This window comes from Arachis duranensis, chromosome 9 (assembly GCF_000817695.3).
Source record: "Arachis duranensis cultivar V14167 chromosome 9, aradu.V14167.gnm2.J7QH, whole genome shotgun sequence".
Taxonomy (NCBI): Eukaryota; Viridiplantae; Streptophyta; class Magnoliopsida; order Fabales; family Fabaceae; genus Arachis; species Arachis duranensis.
Genome location: NC_029780.3, coordinates 30,566,909 through 30,588,629, shown reverse-complemented (window position 1 = coordinate 30,588,629; position 21,721 = coordinate 30,566,909). Strand labels below are relative to the sequence as shown.

At 32.8% G+C, this 21,721-nt stretch overlaps 1 protein-coding gene and 1 non-coding gene across 2 annotated transcripts; one reads left to right on the top strand and one right to left on the bottom strand.

The window, feature by feature from the left end:
* The first annotated feature begins 4,330 nt into the window (after nucleotides 1–4,330).
* Nucleotides 4,331–21,283, top strand: LOC107465310 (uncharacterized). Its single transcript, XM_016084295.3, has 6 exons — nucleotides 4,331–4,453; nucleotides 18,631–18,641; nucleotides 18,920–19,260; nucleotides 19,342–19,430; nucleotides 20,118–20,234; nucleotides 20,724–21,283. The coding sequence occupies exons 1-6, from the start codon at nucleotides 4,331–4,333 to the stop codon at nucleotides 20,955–20,957; spliced, it is 915 nt and encodes a 304-aa protein (XP_015939781.1). The 3' UTR covers nucleotides 20,958–21,283.
* LOC127742122 (small nucleolar RNA R71) lies at nucleotides 14,607–14,714 on the bottom strand. The gene has a single exon (XR_008003309.1). It is a non-coding gene; the product is annotated as a small nucleolar RNA R71 (small nucleolar RNA).
* Nucleotides 21,284–21,721: the final 438 nt, after the last annotated feature.

The following is a 21,721-nucleotide window of genomic DNA, read 5'->3' as shown; positions in this document are numbered from 1 at the left end:
AGTGATTAACCCAATAAACACTGAGTGACTAGAGAGTAAACACCAAATCCAGTGAGGGTTCAATAGCTCATCACAATATATCTCTACATCTATTGTTAATTGTCTTGCAAGTTTGAAAAATATTTTATTTACCCATCTCAATTGTAAAAGTGCTTTAACATTATCTAAGGTTGGCTATGCGTATATGATTCCTTGAGAATGTGAATTAATTTAACTACATGTAAAGCTTTATATATAGGTGAATAATAACTAGATTTGCATGACTCATTTAGGTAGTTGCATCTAGGATAGATTGCATTGCATGAGATTCCACCACTTTACCTTATTCTTTATCTTGGATTTAGCATGAGGACATGCTATTGTTTAAGTGTGGGGAGGTTGATAAACACATATTTTATGATGTATATTGAGCTCAATTTAAGTGATTTATCCAACCCTTCACCTACTTATTCATGTAAATTGTATGGTTTCACTTTCCCTTCCTTATTATGTGATATATGAGAAAATATGTTCCTTATGCTTTAAAATAATTAAATTTGATTATCCTTTATTACCATTCGATGCCGTGATTTGCGTGTTGAGTACTTTCAGATTTTATAGGGCAGGAATGATTTAAAGGATGGAAAGGAAACATACAAAAATGGAAGAAAAGCACAAATTGGAGTTTTAGAGCAACTGGCAGTGACGCGTCCGCATGGACGACGCGAACGCGTGGTTCGCACAAAAGAGAATCGACGCGAGCGCATGGATGAGGCGAACGCGTGACTTGCAAAATACAACTAACGCGGGCGCATGACTGACGCGACCGCGTGGAAGAGCAACACTCCAGATGACGCGACCGCGTGACCCACGCAGACGCGTGACGTGCGCGATCTGCAGAATTTGCAAATCTCGTTTCCAGCGATTTTTGGGCCCTTTTGGCCCAGATCCAAATCCAAGAGGCACAGATTAGAAGTTATGAAATGAGGGAATGCATTCATGGGGAGTATGACAATCAGATAGAAGGTAATTTTCACTTTTCATAATTTAGATGTAGTTTTTAGAGAGAGAGGCTCTCTCCTCTCTCTTAGGATTTAGGATTAGGATTTCTATTAGGATTAGGATTTATCTCATCTTCATATTAGGTTCAATATTCCTTTTACTTTGTATTTCTCTTTTACTTTCAGAAACTTTGATGCTTGTATTACTTATGTTGCCTATTTGGCTTATGCACCATTATTGTTAGGATTTTCTTAAATAATATAATTTGAGGTATTTTCAGATCTATGATTTTTATCAAGCTTTTTATATTCTTGGCTTTAATTGATTAATTGGTAACTCTTGAGTTGTCAAACTCATTGTTGACTGAAAATTGGAATTCTTCAAGAATTAACTCGAGTTCCAATAACTCTAGCCTTTTCCAAGGAAAGACTAGGACCTGAGGAACCAAACTTATTCCATCCACTTGACTTACCTTCATAGTTAGAGGTTAACTTAGTGGGAGAAAAATCTAATTCTCATCACAATTGATAAGGATAACTGGGATAGGACTTCCAGTTTTTATACCTTACCAAGAGTTTTATTAGTTATTAATTTATTAATTCTTGCAATCTATTTCTCCTGCTCAAAACCTTTTTCAAACCCAAACACTATTTTTTCCATAACCAATAATAAATCATACTTCCCTGCAATTCCTTGAGAAGATGACCCGAGGTTTGAATACTTCGGTTTATAAATTTATTGGATTTTGTTACTTGTGACAACCAAAACGTTTGTACAAAGGGATTTTCTGTTGGTTTAGAATCTATACTCACAACGCGACTATATTTTTACAAAATTCTTTACTAGCAAAAATCCCAACGTCACTCATCCGGAACTTTCACAATGCCCGGCCACACTTACGACATAGGGTCTCGAGTCTCCACCTGGAGCACATGGTGGCTAGCCACTGTTTCTTCCAGGGAAACTCGTGCCTCAGATAGTGGAAGAGAAAAATCACAATTATCAATATCTCAGCATATATGTAGTCATTCTCAGCCATGAATCAACATTCATCTCAGCCATTCGGCTTAAATTCATAATTCATAGTCAGTCATCCGGCTCATAACATATTTCGCAATCAGCCATGATTCATTATCATACACAGCTATTTCGGCTCATAACTAAATAGCACTTCCACCATTCAACATCATCAAATTCATAAAATCAGCATTTAAGCCATAAATCACTTTTTCTCAATTCATTTCACTTTGAAATCAAATTTCAACTCTTTTCAGCCTTGGCTTTAAAGTTCCCATTTCTCAATTCATCTCAGGCTCATAAGCCCCTTTTTCTCAAGGTAAGTTCCCTTTTTAAAACAAAGCCACTCTCGGCATCATCTTTCCAAAACTTCCAAAACCATGGAAATTAAAGATTTATTTTGAAATATTCAGAATCATCCATCCAACAACGGGATTTTATATCAAAAGTTCCTCGACAAAGTCTCAAGTCTTTAGGGGAGAATAACATAACTCATTTCATCAAATTCACTTAAAATCATTAAAACTTTGGCTTCCTGACTTGAGTAATAAAATAGGATCTAAGCCAAAACCGAGTCATGTCATTAATTACTCCTTTCAAAGCCGTTTCCTTTACTTAAGCAAAACCAGCTTCAACCCCATGATAAATTCTAAAGCGTTTCAAACTGCCCAAAATTTTTTTAGTCTTGTGAAAATTCAAAATCCATAGAGTACTTAAAACTTTTCCCAAAACATTTTAAAAGAAACTTGTCAATAGACGTTCAAGTTCTTTCAAAGTCACTGAAACTCTTTTAATTGAAACCGTGAAGTCAAATTTCAAGACATAACCCTTTTCACATTTAAAACTATTTTAAAACATAAGTTTCATTTAAATAACTTTCTCCCATAAGAGATACAATGCTTTTCTTAAGAAACAAGACTAAATCACAATTTCCTCTTTAACAATTCATTTCAAAAACATGAATCACCTCTTTCTTGATAATTCAAATAAATAGTAGGAGTCTTTAATTCATAATTTTTCCAGATAACATTTCAATAAAGTCCCGAATTCTACCAGAATTTCGATAGCACCTCCCCTAAAACTTGGACTTTGCCACCCAGTTTGGGTCCCAACAAAACCGTTCCACAATCCTTTTCAATGGTCCAAATCCAAAATCAGTTCAAGAGCAAGTTAAATCCAATAGTCACCTCATTTTCATATTTCAAGAAAACCGTTCCAAAATCAAATCAGTATCAGCTGATTAGACTCATTTCCAAAGCTTTAAAGAAACGGTTCAATAACAAAATCATTTGTCCAAAACCAAATCAATTAAAATAAACCAGGCTGAATTCAGAAGTGCATTCGACTTTCCACATCATTGAAATAATTATCAAGAAAATCAACTCAACTCAAATCAATCCTCAACGGATTAAACTCGATCTCAAATCTTTAAAAGAATCAACTTCAAAAACATTCTGTTTCATAAAGTCGCACAACAATCCAGTCAAACAAACACCCATAATCATTCAAGACAACCAAACAATACGTAAGACTGATACAATCACCAAATACACATCGTCTCACGTCAGTATCCATATGTAATAATTCTAAAATATAAAATATAGTTTTCGGAAAGCGCCCCTACCTCAAAACTCAAAACCATAACCCAACCGTGTCACAGGAACCTTCTATCTCAATCCCAAATCACCGACAACCGTAACCTCAGCTCCAAGCCACATTCGCAGTAACCATAACAACTCTAATCGCGATATATAACAACTGAAACTCAATCTTATAGCAATTAACGGCACAAACCTCAGTGTGAGGTAACAGAACAGTAACCAAAGGGCTTTCAAATCGAAGATGCTTACCAAAATGAAGAAAGAACGGTTGAACCGAAACAGCGGTGGTCTCCGAGCCAATTTGGCGGCAGCCACCTCAAGCTGCAGCGGCGAGGAATTCCAATCATGACAACTGAAACCAATATGCAGTGACTATAGTATTCTCGAAATTCAAAAGGACAGAGGCTAATGACAAGACCCTTACCGACAAAATTTTCCGATAACCAGGCACGACGGTGCGACTCAACACAGAACCAGACAGAGCGGTGGCAGCCTCCAGCAACTCCGGTGAGCTTCCTTACGACGGTGATGGCCGGAGCTTCGGCGGTGCTAATGGCGGCTAAACGACGGCAGGAACGGCGGCATTAGCTTTCACGCAGCACGGCGGTGGAGGGCATCAGCGGTGGTGAAAGGGCAGCATCTTCTCTTCTTCTTCTTCAACCAACAGTGCTTCATGGGTGTGTTCATGTTGTGTTTCTGATTTCCCCCTTGTCTCCTTCTTTCTTTCATTCATGGTAAAGGGAAACTCTGAGTGCGTTGCTGCTACTAGGTCCTTGGGGGGAAGGGTTTCGGTGGCGGCTGCTAGGGTTAGAGAGGTTAGGGTGTTGTGTAAAATTAGGGTTATGGATAATTTGGTAATTTCAAATAAAATTGGGAATAATATAGTAGTTGAAACCCAAATTAAATCCAACACTAATTATATATAGAAAAATACTATTTGCTTCTCAATTTTACAAATTATTTTCAATAGAATGTTCAAATTCAAAAATTAGAAATAATATACTTAATTTCTTCATTTTCCAAAATAGCAGTATTAATATTTAAAATATTAATTATTTAATCCAATTCATATAAAGTTCTTATTATTTCTTAACTATCAACTTTATAATTTAAATATAGAAAATAATCTAATAATTATAAAATTGGATAATAATCATAACGTATTTCAAATGTAATAAATTAAAACTTGCCTTAATTATCTTTAATAAAAAAAATTTCTAAAATTAAGACTCAAATAATTATATGATTTAAAACTTTATCATAATAAGACTCTTCAAAAGTTTTGAGTCTTACAATATTCATATATACATGGATGCTACCCGTATATTGCAGGTGTTTTAAACTTGTATTATTCTAAAAATTGGATCGTTCTAGTTGATTCAGTGGGAAAAAAAAGTAAAATGATCATTTTTACCATTCAATTAAGAGAAATAATTGCTAATTTCATATAAAATTTATTTTAAAAACTCGTTAGGTAAAACTCAAAAAGTTCTTGGATTTTTCTTTTTAACAAAACAGACTTATACCCTAAAACAATGTAATCTTTATAATAATATAAATAGGAAGCTCGTGACGTGGCGTTCATATATTGAGTTTGGAAATTTATTTGTTTAGGTGTCGTCACTAGAAATTTTAAAATTATATTTATAAATTATGAATTATTATTTGCTTAGGTTGTTACTTTTTAATTTCGAATTAGGTTATTTTACTTAGGTTGTTATTTTTTAAATTTTAAGTTGTTTTGTTTGGGTAGTTATTTTTTAAATTTTAAGTTATTTATTTAAGTTGTTATTTTTTAAATTTTAAATTATTTACTTAGATTTTTACTTTTTAATTTTAAGTTATTTGCCTATTAATCTTTTGAATTTTAAAATTTTATTTATAAATTATAAATTATTATTTTCTTAAGTTGCTACTTTTTAAATTTAAGTTGTTTTGCTTATGTGGTTACTTTTTAAATTTTAAGTTATTTTGCTTAGGTAGTTATTTGTAAATTTTAAGTTAATTACTGTTTTAAATTATAAATTATTATTATTTGCTTAAGTTGTACTTTTTAATTTTAAGTTATTTGTTCATAAAGTATCGCTCAATATGGATTTAGTTTTGTGAGTTTTGACACTCTCAATGCCTCTGGATTCGATTTCATATATTTGGTTGGTAAATTTATTGTTTTACAAAAAATTAAATTCAATTATGAAATTATTTATTTTATCGATTTTTTCTTAGCATAGTTATTAACAACAAACCCTTTTTATCTTAATCTATTTTAGATATGATTAAATATCGATCTTGCTCAAATTGAAAGTGAGAAGACTCTTAAAAAGTATCATAAGTCTATCAAATATAATGTTATTGAATTGGAAGTCGATGATGGGTAATCAATTTTTTTGGATTCTTTAGCTATATATTTAAACTTTTTATTTTCTATAAACATAATTTTTTTGCGAATTAATTCAATTCCTTCAAGAAAATTGTGACTCGAGTTCCTAAAAATATAATTTGTTTATAAGTAGTTCATTTTGAATTAGTTCGAATAACGTGTGAATAAAATACGTGTAAGTTAAATGCGTACAAATTAGTTTGTATGGAACATTTTTTAAGAAAAAAATATTTTAATATTGTAATATTAACTTTTAACTAAATTTTTAAATTTTAGTTTATAATAAATTACAATATTTTATAATCATAAATTTTTCTATACTTAATCTTAGTAAAGTTATCTATGTTTTTTTTGTTCATAGATTATTTTTATTTGTTTATTTTATTTATTCATATATTTTTTATATTTAAAAACTCACCGAATCAAGAAATTTATTTTCTATATTCAAATCAAATTAAATTTATTATTTTACGTCGTTAGGTTGTTTTGTTTAGGTAGTTATTTTTTAAATTTTAAGTTATTTATTTAAGTTGTTTTACTAAGGTTGTTATTTTTAAAATTTTGAGTTTTTTTTTTCTCACGTGTTGCTCATACATTGAATTTGAAAATTATTTTCTTAGGTTTCATCATTAGAAATTTTTAAAATTTTATTTATAAATTATAAGTTATTTTCTTAGGTGATTATTTTTTAAATTTTAAGTTATTTGCTTAAGTTGTTTTGCTTAGGTTGTCATTTTTTAAATTTTAAATTATTTATTTAGGTTGTTAATTATTAAATACACTTTCTTAAGTTGTTAGATATTTAGTTTTTAATATTGTTGAACTAATTTAAAAAATTATTTATAAATTATTTACTTAAAAACTTACTTTTAAATGTTTAAATTATAGTTACATTTTACTTTAATTATAATAATATTACTCTTTTATTTACAGAAAAAGCTAAAAAATTATTATTTTCGAAAAAATTAAGTTCACTTAATAATTAACTAATAGCAATAAATAAGTTCACGTCATTATTGTAGTTACCTTATATTTCTTTTACTCTTTTTGATTTTCGAAAAAACTATAGTGTTAAATTAGTTAGTTATTAGAGTTTATAATTTAAAGTTATTTATTTTATCTTAAATTTAAGTCAATTCAAATCAAACTCAATTACGTTTTAGAAAATTCAGTTATAAATCAACTATAAAAGTATGAGTTAGAATTACATAATACAATATTTCTATTGTTTAGTACAATCAATTGCTTTCAGTTAATATCCTTAACTGAAAAAAATTTAAAAAATAGATAATTTCAATTTGTTGTGCATAAATTATTTTTATTTATTCATCTTATTTATTTAATTCTTTTATATTTAAAAATTCACTGAATAAGAGGTTTGTTTATTTTTTATATTCAAGTCAAACTTAAATTTATTTTTTAAATTTAAATTATACTTAAATTAAATATTGATAAGTTAATGAAATTTAAATATAAAATATCTTTTGCAACCATAACAAATTGTAATTCTAATATTTATTTTCTCTAAAAAAATAATTAATTAATTAATGTTTTAAAGTTTTAAAATTAAAATAAAATAAAATAAAATTTGATATCAACTCATCATTGTAAAATAATTAAGTAACTGACATTTCAAAAGATTGTTAATTATTTACATGGAGCTAATTTTTTAATTTTATTTGATATAATAAAATTTAAATTTTAAATTCTACCTATATTTTTGTAAAATTTAAAGAAATCTACATATGTTTTTATAAAAATTTTCAAGTATTCAAGTTGTGGTTATCTCTTTCAAAAGATTTTTTTGTTTGTTTTTTTAAAGTTGAAGTCTAATTTTATTTAAAAAATATTATTGAGTTAAAATAAAATGTAAGAATGATGTCTTTTATTTAACGTAGTATTTTGTACAGAATTTATTACTTGAATTCTCTAACGAGATTACGGACAATGGTAGATCTAAAGTGTTGAAAAATGTTATTACACCAACCAAGTGACTATTCTCGGAGTCCAATGATTCGGGGGAGGAAGGAGATACTTCAACTTGCCAGATGATCAAGATTGAGAATAAAAATTGAGAATTTGAATGGGCATATTTTAAAATTCCCTTTTTAAGTCTATCTAATAGAATAATACCAAATATATATTTATTTTGGTGAAAATATTATTTGTTCTTAAGTTGTTATTTTTTTTTTTGAATTTTTATGTTTGGAATTTAGAATTTTCTTTTAATATAAGTTAATGTTATTTGGTTATTGCTTGTGATTTTTTTTCAATTCATACCGTTGATATTTTGTTAATTTCTAATTTAGTATTTGATATCATAAAATTTTATATTTTTAATATGAAATATTGTTGATATAATTAAGTTAGTTATTGATTTTTAATGTGTAATTATTTAAAAAAACCCTAATTCTAATTTCTAATTGCTAATTAAAACACTTTGTTTAAACTTTTTAATTTAAAATATAATTTTTTTTTAATTCTTAAGTAAGCAAATGTCTCTAAAAATATCTTTTTTATTTACATACTTTATAAGCAAATTTGCTAACTACAAAATATTAGATTAAAAAAAACTAATATATATTTTTCTATACTTAATTTTTTTTCTATCGTTCCTAAAAAATTGAACTAATTTAGTAGTTTGAAAAAAATGGAGAATTTTTTGCTGATGTGACGTTAATACATTAAGCTTGGAAATTGTTTGCTTAGGTGTTGTTATTAGAAATTTTTAAAACTTTATTTATAAATTATAAGTTATTTGCTTAGGTGGTTATCTTTTAAAATTTAAGTTATTTGCTTAGGTTATTAATTTTTAAATTTTTAAATACATTTTCTTAAGTTGTTAGTTTTAGATATTTACATAATTTATAAGATTATTAATTTTTAAATTATAATTAATTTTTTATTTTTATTGACAAATAATAAGATAGATACAATTTATAATGAAACTAAAACAATTATCTCTAATTTCTATTTTCTAATTAGATTAAAAGAGTTTTATATTTTAAAACAATATTGAATTTCAATTTTTCTCATACCATTATTTTGAAAGGGGCATAAAATAAAAATATTAATTAATTAATTAATTTAATAATAAGATTAGGAGTGATATATACAAGGGGTTGGGATTCAAGATATAGTTGTTAGGGATGAAATTCGTGCTTCCAAAACAGATAAATGTGTCATTCTAAGTTCTAGCTACTCGCGTCTTTCACAGATAGCATGAGATACATGTTTAATAATTATCAAGATACTTTAGCAATTTGTAAGAAATATATGAATATTCAGATCTCTTCATCACAATGACATGTAACTCGAGTTGGCAAGAGATCGGTAGAATTAATAATCCAAAGAATTTAAAGGTTAAAGACCAACCAGATATATTATGTAGAGTGTTCAAAATTAAGCTTGACATGATAACCTCGGATCTTAAGCAAGGAATTCCATTCGAAATGTTAGAGGCAGGTATTGCTCAACATTTAACCTTATTTTTAGAAAATTTTTTTGTTAAATTATTTGCACAGTTATATATTTATCAAAGCATATATATATATAATAGATAGTTTATTTATAACATATTATTTTTTTATCTTTTTATTATAATTATGTACATGGTAAAATTCTAAAAGAGAGGTGCACCATATATTCATATTTTTTTGTGGAGTGGAGAACACAAGATAATAATAATAACTTAAATTGACCGGTTAATATTGTTAGGATTGTCCAATCCTGTTCGATACCCAAAATTATTTAGAACTGTGTCAAAATATATGATTTATGGACCATTTGCTCAAAATCTCCCTGCATGAGAGATGGATACTACACCAAATATTATCCTAAAATATTTAATAACACCACAGTTATTAATGATAGTGGATACCCATCATATAGAAGATAAGACACAAGAGTAGTTACTGAAAGGAAGGGATTCCATATGGATAATAGGAATGTAATTTCTTACAATGCGTATCTGCTAATGTCTTATCAAGCGCATGTTAACGTAGAATACTACAACAAGTCAAATACTATCAAATATTTGTTCAAGTACATGAATAAATGTTCAGACAAGGTGGCAGTTGAGGTTTCAAAGGAAGCTTTCAATCAGGAACGGAGGTAGATGAAATATTAGAGGGGGGCTGATGAGCGGATAATTTATACGCTTTTTGGCATTGTTTTTACATAGTTTTTATCATGTTTTAGTTACTTTTTATTATATTTTTATTAGTTTTTATGCAAAAATCATATTTCTAGACTTTACTATGAATTTGTGTATTTTTCTATAATTTTAAGTATTTTCTAGCTGAATTTGAGGGACCTGAGCAAAAGTCTTATTCAGAGGCTGAAAAGGACTGCAGATGCTGTTGGATTCTGACCCTCCTGCACTCGAAGTAGATTTTCTAGAGTTATAGAAACACAATTGATGCTTTCTCAATTGTGTTGGAAAGTAGACATCTTGGGCTTTCCAGCAATATATAATAGTCCATACTTTTACCGAGATTTGATGGCCCAAACTAGCGTCCAAACGCCCACCAGAGACCCTTTTTCTGGCGTAAAACGTCAGAACTGGCACCAGAACTAGAGTTAAACGTCCAAACTGGCATCCAAGATGATGTTTAACTCTAGAAAAGGCCTATGCACGTGTAAAGTTCAATGCTCAACCCAAGCACACACCAAGTGGGCCCCAGAAGTGGATTTCGGCACTATCTGCACTTAGTTGCTTATTTTCTGTAATCCCTAGCAACTAGTTTAGTATAAATAGCACTTTTTACTATTGTTTAATAACTTCATATACTTTGGGAGCTTATGCAATTGTTTACCTGGGGAGGCTGGCCATTCGGTCATGCATAGACCTTTTTCTCTTATGTATTTTCTACGGTGGAGTTTCTACACCTCATAGATTAAGGTGCGGAGCTCTGCTGTTCTTCATGAATTAATGCAAGTACTATTGTTTCTCTTTAAATTCACGCTTACTTTTTCTCCAATATATACTCTCGTACTTAATTCAATTAAGTCAGAATAAAGGGGTGACCCGTGACAATCACCCACTATCTTCGTTACTCGCTTAGCCAAGATCCGCGTACCTAACAACCACAAGCGGTCTACATGATGTTCAACGTAGTCATTGGATGACAGCCGGAGTATAATCTCTTGGGTCTCTGATTCACGGACCGAGTCCATGAGGTTAGAACCTTCGTGGTATAGGCTAGAACCAATTGGTAGCATTCCTGAGATCCGAAAAGTCTAAACCTTGTTTGTGGTATTCCGAGTAGGATCTGGGATGGGATGATTGTGACGAGCTTCAAACTCACGAATGTTGGGCGCAGTGACAGTGTGCAAAAGGATAGAGAGATCTTATTTCGACACAAGTGGGAACCGACAGCTGATTAGCCGTGCGGTAGCTGTGCCTGGTATTTTTCATCCGAGACGAGAAATCCGACAGTTGATTAGTCATACAGAAACCGTAGCCTGGACCATTTTCACTGAGAGGATCATACAGCTTGCCATGGAAGGGAGCACGCATGATTAGATGAAGACAATAGGAAAGCAGAGGTTCAGAAGCAACAAAGCATCTCCAAACGCTTATCTGAAATTCCCACCAATGAATGACATAAGTATTTTTATTTTATTTTATGTTTATTTTATCTTTTAATTATTAAAACCTCATAACCATTTGAATCCGCCTGACTAAGATTTACAGGATGACCATAGCTTGCTTCAAGCCGACAATCTCCGTGGGATCGACCCTTTCTCACGTAAGGTTTATTACTTGGACGACCCAGTGCACTTGCTGGTTAGTTGTGCGGAGTTGCAAAAGTGTGATTACAATTTCGTGCACCAAGTTTTTGGTGCCGTTGCCGGGGATTGTTCGAGTTTGGACAACTGACAGTTCATCTTGTTGCTTAGATTAGGTAACCTTCTTTCTTGTTTCAACCTTTATTTTCTTTTCAAAAAGTTTTCGAAAAAATGTTCTTCAGAATTTTTAAGAATGAATTCTAGAGCTTCATGAGATATATTGAAGCCTGGCTGGCTGTTAAGCCATGTCCAATCTTTTGGACTGAGGTTTCCACATATCTGTATTTGTTATGCTAAAGCTTGGCTGGCCATTTGGCCATGTCTAATTCTTTTGGACCGAAACTTTAGACTAACATTGTATGAATCTTGGAATTCTTATTAAAAATTTTGAATTTCTTTATTTTTTTTTCCAAAATAATTTCAAAAAAAATTTAATAAAATCATAAAACCAAAAAAATTTTGTGTTTCTTGTTTGAGTCTAGTGTCAAATTTTAAGTTTGGTGTCAATTGCATGTTTTAATTTTTCTTAAATTTTCGAAAACTCATGCATGGTATTCTTCATGATCTTCAAGTTGTTCTTGATGATTATCTTTGTTTGATCTTTACATTTTTCTTATTTTGTGTCTTTTCTTATTTTTCTTGTGCATTTTCGAATTCATAGTATCTAAACATTCAAAATTTCTAAGTTTGGTGTCTTACATGTCTTTCTTTTCTTAAAATTTTTAAAAATATGTTCTTGATGTTCATCATGATCCTCAAAGTGTTCTTGGTGTTCATCTTGACATTCAAAGTGTTCTTGCGTGCATTATTCGTTTTGATCTTAAATTTTTATATTTTGTCTCATTTTGTTGTTTTTCTCTCTCCTCATTCAAAAGTCAAAAGTAAAAAAAAAATATCTTTTCCTTTTTCTTCTCATAATTTTCGAAATTTTGAGCTGACTTGGTCAAAATTTTTAAAATTTAATTGTTTTTTGTTAGTCAAGTCAAAATTTTAATTCAAAAAAAATTAAAATTTAGATTTTGTCAGTAAATAATACAGAGAAATGAAGGTTCAGAACATAAAGGAGAAGATTCACTGAGAAAAAGAGCTCACTGGCGTTAAAATGCCAGTAAAGAGGCATTTTGGGCATTAAACGCCAGAATGGCTATCATTCTGGGCGTTTAATGCCAGTAAAGATATCATTCTGGGTGTTAAACGCCAGAATGGGCAATATTCTGGGCATTTAACGCCAGAAATGGCAGCATTCTGGGCGTTCAAAAAAACGCCCAACAAAGAAGGATTCCTGGCCTTTAACGCTAGTCAGGGTATTTAGCTGGGCGTTAAACGCCCAAAGAGGCAGCCAAGTGGGCGTTGAATGCCAGAATGGATAGCATTCTGGGCGTTTAACGCCAGGATGACACAAAGGAGGTAAGTTAGTTTCTAATTCAATTTTTTTTCGAATTTTCATGTTTTAATTCATAATTTTCTGCATAAAAATGTTACAAATATTCATTTTTCAATTTCGCTTTCCAAAAATTAATGATTGTTTAATTTCTTTTTAATTTCTTTTCAAAAATCTTTTTCTTAATCTTATCTCATAATTTCGAAAATCCTTGCTAACAATTAATGTTTTGATTCAAAATTTTAAGTTTGTTACTTTCTTGTTAAAAAAGGTTCAATCTTTGAATTTTAGAATCATATCTTTTAGTTTCTTGTTAGTCAAGTCATCAATTTTAATTTTAAAAATTAAATCTTTTTAAATTCTTTCTTAATTCTTTTTAAAAATAAATTTCAATCATATCTTTTAAAATTTTAATTTCAAAATCTTTTTCTAACTTCTTATCTTTTTCAAAATTTACTTTCAAATCTTTAGCAACTAGCTACTTGACTTATTTGTTTTAATTTTAAAAAGTTTACTATTTCTTATTTTTTCAAACTCACATAACCACTTTTTCACTTCTCACTTTCGAAAACAACCAACCACTTTTTCAAAACTCTTTTTGATTAACTAATTGTTTTAAATTCTAATTATATTTTTTAATATTTTCGAAACTAACCTAATTAATTAAATAAAAATAAAAATGTTTTTCTTTTCCCTCTTTTAAATTTCGAATACTCTCTCTCTCATCCCCTTCTATTTATTTTATTTAATTGCTAACACTTCTCTTCTACTCATAATTCGAACCCCTCTCTCTTCTCTCTTCTCTCTTCTCATTCTTCTCTTCTTCTATTCTTATACTCGCATAAAGGAATCTCTATACTGTGACATAGAGGATTCCAGATCCTATCCTCTTTGTTCTCTTCTTTTTTACATGAGCAGGAACAAGGATAAGGACATTCTTGTTGAAGCTGATCCTGACCCTGAAAGGACTCTGAAGAGGAAGCTAAGAGAAGTTAAAGCACAACACTCCGGAGAGGACCTTACAGAAAATCTCAAAAAAGAAGTAGACATGGTAGCCGAACCCAACAACAATGTTAGAGATGCAAGGAAGATGCTTGGTGACTATACTGCACCAACATCCAACTTCTATGGAAGAAGCATCTCAATTCCTGCTATTGGAGCAAACAACTTTAAGCTTAAGTCTCAATTAGTTTCTCTAATGCAGCAGAACTGCAAATTTCATGGACTTCCATCAGAAGATCCTCATCAGTTCTTAGCTGAATTCTTGCAGATCTGTGATACTGTTAAGACCAATGGGGTTGATCCCAAGGTCTACAGACTTATGCTTTTCCCCTTTGCTATAAGAGACAGAGTTAGGACATGGTTGGACTCACAACCTAGAGAAAGCCTGAACTCTTGGGATAAGTTGGTCACTGCTTTCTTGGCCAAATTCTTTTCACCTCAAAAGCTGAGCAAGCTTAGAGTGGATGTCCAAATCTTCAGACAGAAAGAAGGTGAATCCCTCTATGAAGCGTGGGAAAGATACAAGCAATTGACCAGAAGGTGTCCTTCTGACATGCTTTCAGAATGGAGCATCTTGGATATATTTTATAATGGCCTGTCTGAATTGTCCAAGATGTCGTTGGACCACTCTTCTGGTGGATCTCTTCATCTGAAAAGAACGCCTGCAGAAGCTCAGGAACTCATTGAGGTGGTTGCAAATAACCAGTTCATGTACATTTCTAAAAGAAATCCTGTGAGTAATAGAATGACTCAGAAGAAAGGAGTTCTTGAGATTGATACCCTGAATGCCATATTGGCTCAGAACAAAATATTGACTCAGCAAGTCAATATGATTTCTTAGAATCTGACTGGGTTGCAAGCTGCATCCGGCAATACTAAAGAAGCTTCCTCTGAAGGAGAAGCTTATGACCCTGAAAATCCTGCAATGGAAGAAGTGAATTATATGGGAGAATCCTATGGAAACACCTATAATTCTTCATGGAGAAATCATCCAAATTTCTCATGGAAGGATCAACAGAAGCATCAACAAGGCTTTAATAATAATAATGGTGGGAGAAATAGGTTTAGCAATAGCAAGCCTTTTCCATTATCTTCTCAGCAACAGATAGAGAATTCTGAGCAGAGCCCCTCTGGCTTAGCAAACATAGTCTCTGATCTATCTAAGACCACTCTCAGTTTTATGACTGAAACAAAGTCCTCCATAAAAAATTTAGAGGCACAAGTGGGTCAGCTGAGTAAAAGAGTTACTGAAACTCCTCATAGTACTCTACCAAGCAATACAGAAGAGAATCCAAAGAGAGAGTGCAAGGCCATTAATATAACCAAAATGGCCGAACCTATAGAGGAGAAAGAGGCAGTGATTTCCAGTGAGGAAGACTTTGCTGGACATCCACTGACCAATAAGGAGTTCCATAATGAGGAACCAAAGAAATATGAGGCTTAGACAGAGACCATAGAGATTTCACTGAACTTACTATTGTCATTCAGGAGCTCTGATCCATATTCCTCCTCTGAAGAGGGTGAAGATATTATTTAAGAGCAAGTTGCTTGGTATCTAGGAGCAATCATGAAGTTAAATACCAAGTTATTTGGTAATGAGACCTGGGAGGATGAACCTCCATTGCTCATCCATGAACTGAATGCCTTGGTTCAGCTGAAAATACCTCAGAAGAAACCGGATCCCGGAAGGTTCTTAATACCTTGTACTATAGGCACCATGACCTTTGAGAAAGCTCTGTGTGACCTTGGGTCAGGTATAAACCTCATGCCACTCTTTGTAACAGAGAAACTAGGAATCTTTTAGGTACAAGCTGCAAGAATCTCACTAGAGATGGCAGACAAATCAATGAAAAAGGCTTATGGACTTGTAGAGGATGTCTTAGTGAAGGTTGAAGGCCTCTACATCCCTGCTGACTTCATAATTCTAGACAATAGGAAGGATGAGGATGAATCCATCATCCTTGGAAGACCCTTCCTAACCACAGCAAGAGCTGTGATTGATGTGGATAGAGGAGAGCTAGTCCTTCAATTGAATGAGGACTACCTTGTGTTTAAGGCTCAAGGATCTTCTTCTGTAAACATGGAGAAGAAGCATGAAAAGCTTCACCCAATTCTCTCCATACAGAGTCAAGCAGAGCTCCCACATTCAAACTCTAAGTTTGGTGTTGGGAGGCCATAATCATGCTCTGAGTATCTGTGAAGCTCTGTAAGAGCTTCCTGTCAAGCTACTAACATTAAAGAAGTGCTTATTGGGAGGCAACCCAATCTTATTTATCTATGTTAATTACTTTTTCATTTTATTTTCTATTATTAGTTTATGTTTTCTTTAGGTCGATGATCATGTGGAGTCACTAAAACAGCTGCAGAATTAAAGCAGGAATAAAAAACAGCATAAAAAATAGCACACCGTGGAGGACGAGCTTACTGGCGTTTAAACGCCAATAAGGATAGCAATATGGGCGTTTGACGCCCAAAATGGCAGCATTCTGGGCGTTAAATGCCAGTAAGGATAGCAGAATGGGCGTTTAACACCTAGTCTGACAGCATTCTTCAACAGCGCAGCAACACACCCTCCCTCGTCCCTCCCATGACCTTCGAGCTAGCTGTTCCTCTCAACGCCGGTGGGCTCAGTCCCTCCCTTTCATTCAGCCACCGGACCTCCTGACGCCGTCGCCGGTTGGAGCTTCGAAGCTCACTCGGTCTCTCACTCAGCTAACGTCTCAGACTCTCAACAGTGGAAGCTTATAGTCACCGGGCTCGCCTCCTATCTCCGTCGCGAAGCTCTGTTCCACCATTGCCGGTGCCATCTCTGTTCCTGCCTCCGTCGCCAGCTCTCCGTTTCCAGCGTCGTCATCCTTCCTTGCATTTGAATCTGTAATGGAGCCTCTGTTTGATTTTGATTCTGATTTGTTTTTATTCTGAAGTTTTTTATTCTTATTGTTGGTTTGATTCTGATTTATTTTTATTCTTTCGTGGTCTTCCCTATTGTTGATTCTAATTTGTTCTTTGGTTGGGTTGTTCTTGATTTTTTGGTTGGGTTGTTAATTCAATTTTTTTTTACTTTAAATTCTTTGTTCTGTGTTTTTTTATTAATTGCCAAATCAGAAGGTACAATTTAGTATTATCATAATTTCTAAGCGTACTTGATTTATAATTCTACTTTTTTGGTAATTGTCTCTAAGCGTACTTGATTTTCTAGATTTAGAGATATTTTTTATTGAATTTCTGGATTTGAATTTTGAATTCGTACTTGAACTGCAATTTCTGTGTGATTCTTGTTGTTGTTGTTGTGGTTGAAATTCAAAATTGAAATATGATTCTTCTTCTTCCACAATTTCATATTCTGGACTTGTTGAATTGTGAACTGATCTTGTGAAATTGAATTTGTGATCTGTTGTTAGATTTGTTGCTAAATTGCTTGTTGAATCTGAATTTGCATCGATTTCGGCCTCTCTTTTTTCTTGAATTTCTGTTGATGCTGCTGCGAGTCTTGTTCTGTTGATAGCTGAGATTTGGTTGCTTCTTGATCGATTTGAGGTGGTTGCTGTGGTTACTTTAGTCTAGCTTTAATCTCTTCCCACTCAATTTTTCATTCTGCAACTTCATTCCAGCAAATTTTTAGCAAGCTTGGACGCATATTCGGTTGGTAGCAATGATAGAACGCAATTTTGAATGTTTTCAAATTGACAAATGGATTGAGTGCCTTTCTTAACTGAAATGCCTTTCAAACCTCTTTTCACCTCTATGAATCTCTGCTCCTCAGTTTTTCTAGCGTTCCAGTATTGCTTAATACATATTGTCGATCTAAAACCATCTTTTTCATCGAATATTGGAAATATATCTTCAAATTGTTGAGTTATTTGTTTTTCCATGAAAAATGGAAGAAACCTCTCAAGAATAAGGATAGCACCAAGGTTAGAACTCCCTCCTTGAGTTATTTGGTTTTCGGCGGTTTTGATTGGTCAACGCCAGGTTAAATGCAACTAGAAAGCAAATCAAATCAAATCGGCCGGTTCTGATAACATGCATTTGCTGTCCTTAGCCTCTTAGGTTACATTTTTTAAAAAAGGAAAAAAAAGGGGAAAAAGACAAATAGGTCCCTGACTTTTCAAACTTTTGACAAATACATCCCTGACAAAATTTAAATACAAAAAAGTCCCTGACTTTAACAAACGGAGGACAATTTAGTCCTTCCGTCTATTTGCCTCTTATACACCTAACGGAACTGGCTGACGTGGCTGAAACGGTGTCCAGGTGTCCGTTACAGTGCCACGTTGGAAGGGGAAAAAAGTTCAAAGGACAAATAAGTCCTTGACGTCATTTTACAAATAAAGTTCGAAAGACAAATAAGTCCTTGAGAATAGTTATGCTTTAATTTTAAAGAAGAGTTGGTTCTTATTATATTTTTCTAAGTAAATTTTACCCTGTCAAATAATGGTTGGAGTCTTAAAAATTTGGATATTTTTACATGCTAGCTTATAAGAAGGTATCAAGGTAATATAATGTTATGGCCCAGTTTTCACCCGATTTTTACCCGGTATAATCATGATCCAAAAGTGTATAAGTTTCATCGGGTCTAGGGTCGGATTCGGGTCTAATAAATAGACCCGGTATATATTTCAAACCGAATCAGGGTCACATCAAACCCGATTACACCCGGCCCATGCACACCTAAAAGACACCCTAAATCACCCTTGGCTACTCCTGCTGCCTACCTTCCTCTTCTCTCCTTCATCCTCCGTCTCTGTCTTCCAACACCGCAAGAGTGGTCGCCGCCGGCATCATTGGTCTGTTTTCCATCTCTCTTCCTGTGCTGCTAATCGGTTCGACTCCTGCGTCGTCGTCCGCTTCTCTGCCTGCCCGCGTCGTTGCCACCAGCATCTCTGTCATCCGCGTCTCTATTCGCCTCTCTGCTCTCCTCTCCAGCCACGTCTCTGCTCGCCTCTCCGCCCCAACTCTGTCACCCTCTCCGCCGTGCGGCTTTGTTTTGTTGCGTTGGTCCACTCTTCGTGACGCCGTCGAGAACCAGTGGGGTGGCCCTGACTCCCGCCTCAAGGCCGATAACCTCGCCACCGATATCCTCTCCTGGTTCACTCAATCCAGAGGTTGCTCGCTATTACACTGCTTCAATTATTGTTATTTTGTTTTAGATCCTTAATTTTTTTTATTTTTTGAATGATTCGCAGAGCGGCTTGATATTGATGACTTGAAGGATAAACTCGATGATGGCATGTTTTTGCTCAATGTAGGGGTTGACTATGGCAGCATTAAAGAGGTGCATCTTTCTTTCTTTATTGGATTAATAGATATTATTTGTTGTTGAATTTTGCTCATGTTGCTTGTTTGCAATAATTAAGGGTTAAATGTAGTTGTTATTGTTAGTTTACCATAGTGTTTGAAAATAAAGTTATCTAATTTGTTAAGCCCAATGGAAGTGGGTTGAATGTTAGTTGAACTTTAACTACAAGGTTGAGGGTTTGAATCTTAGGAAACTCTCTTTGGAGAGGGTTGAATTTTTTTTACCACCTCGATCACATCAGTCTTCCCTGTCTTTTTATTCATAGGTGGAAACTGAAAACTTAATATTTGGCCATCATAGGCATAATTAATGGTACTCTATTTAGTCTTTAGTTTTTGGAATGAACATATCATTAGTCACCAATTTTCAGGTACATGTCATATGTTTCTATTTTGTATTTTAAAATCTTGATATACCTTTTGTTTTGTATGTATTTTATTCGAAAAGAAGCAGTTAAGTAGGGCTCTGGTGTCCATATCCATTTGCAGCATAGATTAAACTTAATGTGAACTGTGTCCTAAGGTCTTTTCTTCAAACTTAAAAGAAATTAAAGCTGTGTATGCCACTGCTAATGACTCCTTTGTGATGTATCTGTGTATTTGCAGTGTTTTATTGTGATTCTCATTTTTTCCATGTTCATGTTACTATTACGAACTAATGTAGGTAGCTGAAATTCTAATGGATATGCATGAGGAATGCTTAGAAGGAAACTTTGTGACCATTGAGCGTTATAGGCAGGCCATTGTTAACCAAGCTGCGCATCCTCGTGCAGTGCCACAGGTAAATGACAGCATAATATTTTGGAATGAGTATGAACCTTGTGTTATATTGCTATTCTATAAATTTGCATTTACACTTGTGTATATGGTTGATTGAGGCTTTTCCTTGTCCTATATGACTGGATTTTTTTAGGAGGGAGCAAGTTAAAGTATATTATTTGATGGGAATGTGATGCATGAGTTTGCTTTGCCCATACTATATTTAGGTCATATTATAGGAGGAGAAACATTAATATTTTAATTCTATAACTTCTAATTTCTAAATGAGCTTAAATGTTCAAACATGATTCATAATAGCGCATCATGGTGTCATTTTGGTTCATGTACTCAACCCCACATATAGTGAAAAAAGTGTTTTGTTGGCTGACACATGAACATTTTCTCTTGTTTACATCTTTGCTAAGATGCAACTGGAAGCTCATCCACATTACTTGAATTTTGAAGTAGTAGGTAGTAGTAGTTTTTTTTTAATGATTTTTTTTTGAAATAGATTGTGAATGATAAGGATGATGATGAGGATGAGGAAGATGATGATGTCCAAGGTGGTCAAAATGGTGAAAGCAGTGCTAGGCAAGCTACTTCAAACATGGATGTGGACATTCCAAAATCTGAATCAAACATGAGTTCAGGTAACATGCGGATTGATGATGAGCCTCTCAAAAAGGATGCAGGTGAAGCAGAGGATGGATGGGTTGTAGTTTCAAAGAAAAAAAAACAAGGTTAGAAAAAATTAGATGAAGAATAGTTCAAATTTTCCTTTAGGATGGTGCAATCTTCCTCTGGTTTCTATTGGTTTTTGTTTTATTGCACCTTTTACCTCAAAGCGTGTTACTTTGTAATTAATTTTTGTTTCCTTATTTAAAGGAATCGATCGGCTGAGCCTGAGGTCTTTAAAAATAGTAAAATACTGAGAAGCACATCTCATATTTAGGATTTTAACAGTCCAACGTTAACATTCCTAATATTATGTATCCTTTAGTTTTCGCGACCTTTATGCAAAATATGAAAGTTCATTTCGAATACTTACATCGAAAGCCTTGAATTATGTGTTATCCTCGCTTCTATTTTCCAAGCACTTTCTTCAATGCATTGACTCAATTATTTTTTTCTTGCTCCTACATGAGTAGTAGTATCCTGCACTCTCCTGAATTTTTACCGCATCTAAGTATTAGAAACCAAGTATTTGACTATTTGCAAGAAGTGAATAATGCATAATGGATTTATTACCTTTGGAGCATGCTGGACTTCTCGAGTTTCTAATTTTAGGAAATAAACTGAGGCATCGATCTGTTTTTATTGTGCGGAGTAACTTAAGAAATTTTTGAAATTGGAGATTGTTCTTGAAATAATTTGGAATCCAAATCTTGGTGATATGAAATGCTAGTTTGAAGAAAGTCCTTAGGATCTTATTGCGAACTGCAATTAGGTACCTTAATAGATTTATTTGAGTTTATGGCCACAAACCAAGAAAAAGAAATGGTAACATAA